Source organism: Amphimedon queenslandica, unplaced genomic scaffold (genome assembly GCF_000090795.2).
Source record: "Amphimedon queenslandica unplaced genomic scaffold, v1.1 AMPQUscaffold_11615, whole genome shotgun sequence".
NCBI classification, from domain to species: domain Eukaryota; kingdom Metazoa; phylum Porifera; class Demospongiae; order Haplosclerida; family Niphatidae; genus Amphimedon; species Amphimedon queenslandica.
In genome coordinates this window covers 8,806-10,605 of record NW_003548143.1, presented here as the reverse complement: position 1 = coordinate 10,605, position 1,800 = coordinate 8,806, and the positions used below count along the sequence as shown (strand labels likewise).

Here is a 1,800-nt window from a genome sequence, read left to right as displayed (position 1 = left end):
GCCACACCTTTGCCCTACTTGCAGTGAAATCCTGCAGCCGCCTATGGCCTAATACACAAAATCAACTTCCTCCTCCTCCATCTTACTCAGATTATATAGAACAGCAGAAAGCCTATTTACAACAGACTGCTGCACCAATGACTTATCCTGGTTATGCTGCCCCTTCACAAGACTATGGTTATCCTTCACCTCCTCCACAGCAGCAGGGTTTTGCTGTACAAGGATATTCATACCAGGGGCCACAAGAATATGGAGGAACAAACCCTGGTACGGATGAGTCTACTGGCATTCGTGATGAACCACCACCTTATTGAGCTCATTGATGTTATATGTTTTATATTTTTGTCAATAATGTATCCTTTTATTTCAATAGTCTATAATTGTGAATTAATGATGAATTAAGTAATGGTATGGATGTGTGATGTGTCCTTACATTTGTAAAGCTTCATGTGTATGCTCACACTTTAGGGTCAGTGGTGTTGGTGTATATAATGGTACTGGGTCATTGTCATTCAAGCTACATTTACTGTAAAAGTTATTATTGTAAAATTAAAAGTTATTGTTGAATGGATAGTTGGTGGTAATGCTTTCAGTTGTAGTAATTGTTCTATTGGTAATATGTCCATTTTATTGACAACTAAAGAATGGGCCGTATCGAAAGACGGTGATGGACTATACCTAATTTTTATTTTATACTGTTATACACATGCTCTATAATACACTTGTGTTGTTTTGTTGAATCAATGTCATCTCCTTTTTACTTTTGTTATTGTGAGTATTATCATTGTAATTGGTCTTAGCTCATAATACAAGAGATAGAAATTAGCATGAACCACAACCTTCCCAGACAAGCAAGAAACTACCAGCTTACATTTATATGGCTTCATGTGTATGTTCACACTTTAGGGTCAATAGTGTTGGGCTGTTGGCGTATATGGTACTGGGTCATTCAAGCTATAGATCAAATTACTATAGGAAAGAGAGTTTATCTTATCAGCTTGGGATTTTTGATATCCAAAAGAGAGCTCAAGTGCATGTGTGCACTTGAACCATTATCTATGGAAGAGTCTATGGAGTAAATTTTATAATTATAGGCTAATAATGGTTGGTCACACCCAATTATGCAAGGTGTGGTTCACTGATTTGATAATGAATAATGATTTTATTATAGCATCTCGGAAAGTCGAGCTGAGATCTACAGATACATAAATGTTACTGGTGCACTCGACTAGTTCTCCTGAGAGATACTCCCTTTTGATTTTACTTGTGGTCTGTTCCCACTTCAGTTTCATCAGAGGTATTTTTACCATTAAAGAGTTTGACAGTCAATAATGACAACTCGATTCAAGTTTATCATTGTCATGATTGTGCTAAGTCCACCTTGTTCAATTTATTATGGGCTGTTAACAGTTCGTGCTTTTATGGGATTTTTGAATGACTGTAGGCAGCCATAAGACTGTTTGACCTGGCTTCATAAGGCCTTTATGGTCAGTCTGCTCAGTCTTGTCTTGTACAATGACTATGACACGTCCTAACTCTAGGCTAAAGTGTAATGATTTTCTTGTTTTCATGTTATGTATCTAGCTTGTTCTCTGCTACTTTCTTTATTGTCATTTGTGATGTTAGGTTCAAAGTTGAATAGGTTGATATTGTATTCACAATGATGTAATGTCATTTCCCATACCATTCATATTTATGTGATTGTAGTAGCATAAATTCCCTCAATGCATAATTGCATATACCCACACCTTTAACCATACCTATCCCATTTGGTGTATGAAACGTGTAGTATTACATATA

General features: G+C 36.3%; 1 protein-coding gene across 1 annotated transcript in view; it reads left to right on the top strand.

The window, feature by feature from the left end:
• The first annotated feature begins 1,151 nt into the window (after window positions 1-1,151).
• The window catches only part of LOC109589126 (scavenger receptor cysteine-rich type 1 protein M130-like), a 7,388-nt gene continuing 6,739 nt past the window's right edge, over window positions 1,152-1,800 (top strand). The window contains exon 1 of the mRNA XM_020005242.1: window positions 1,152-1,297. Coding sequence (XP_019860801.1) covers window positions 1,210-1,297 — 88 coding nt within the window. The 5' untranslated portion in view covers window positions 1,152-1,209. The remainder of the gene's footprint in view (window positions 1,298-1,800) is intronic.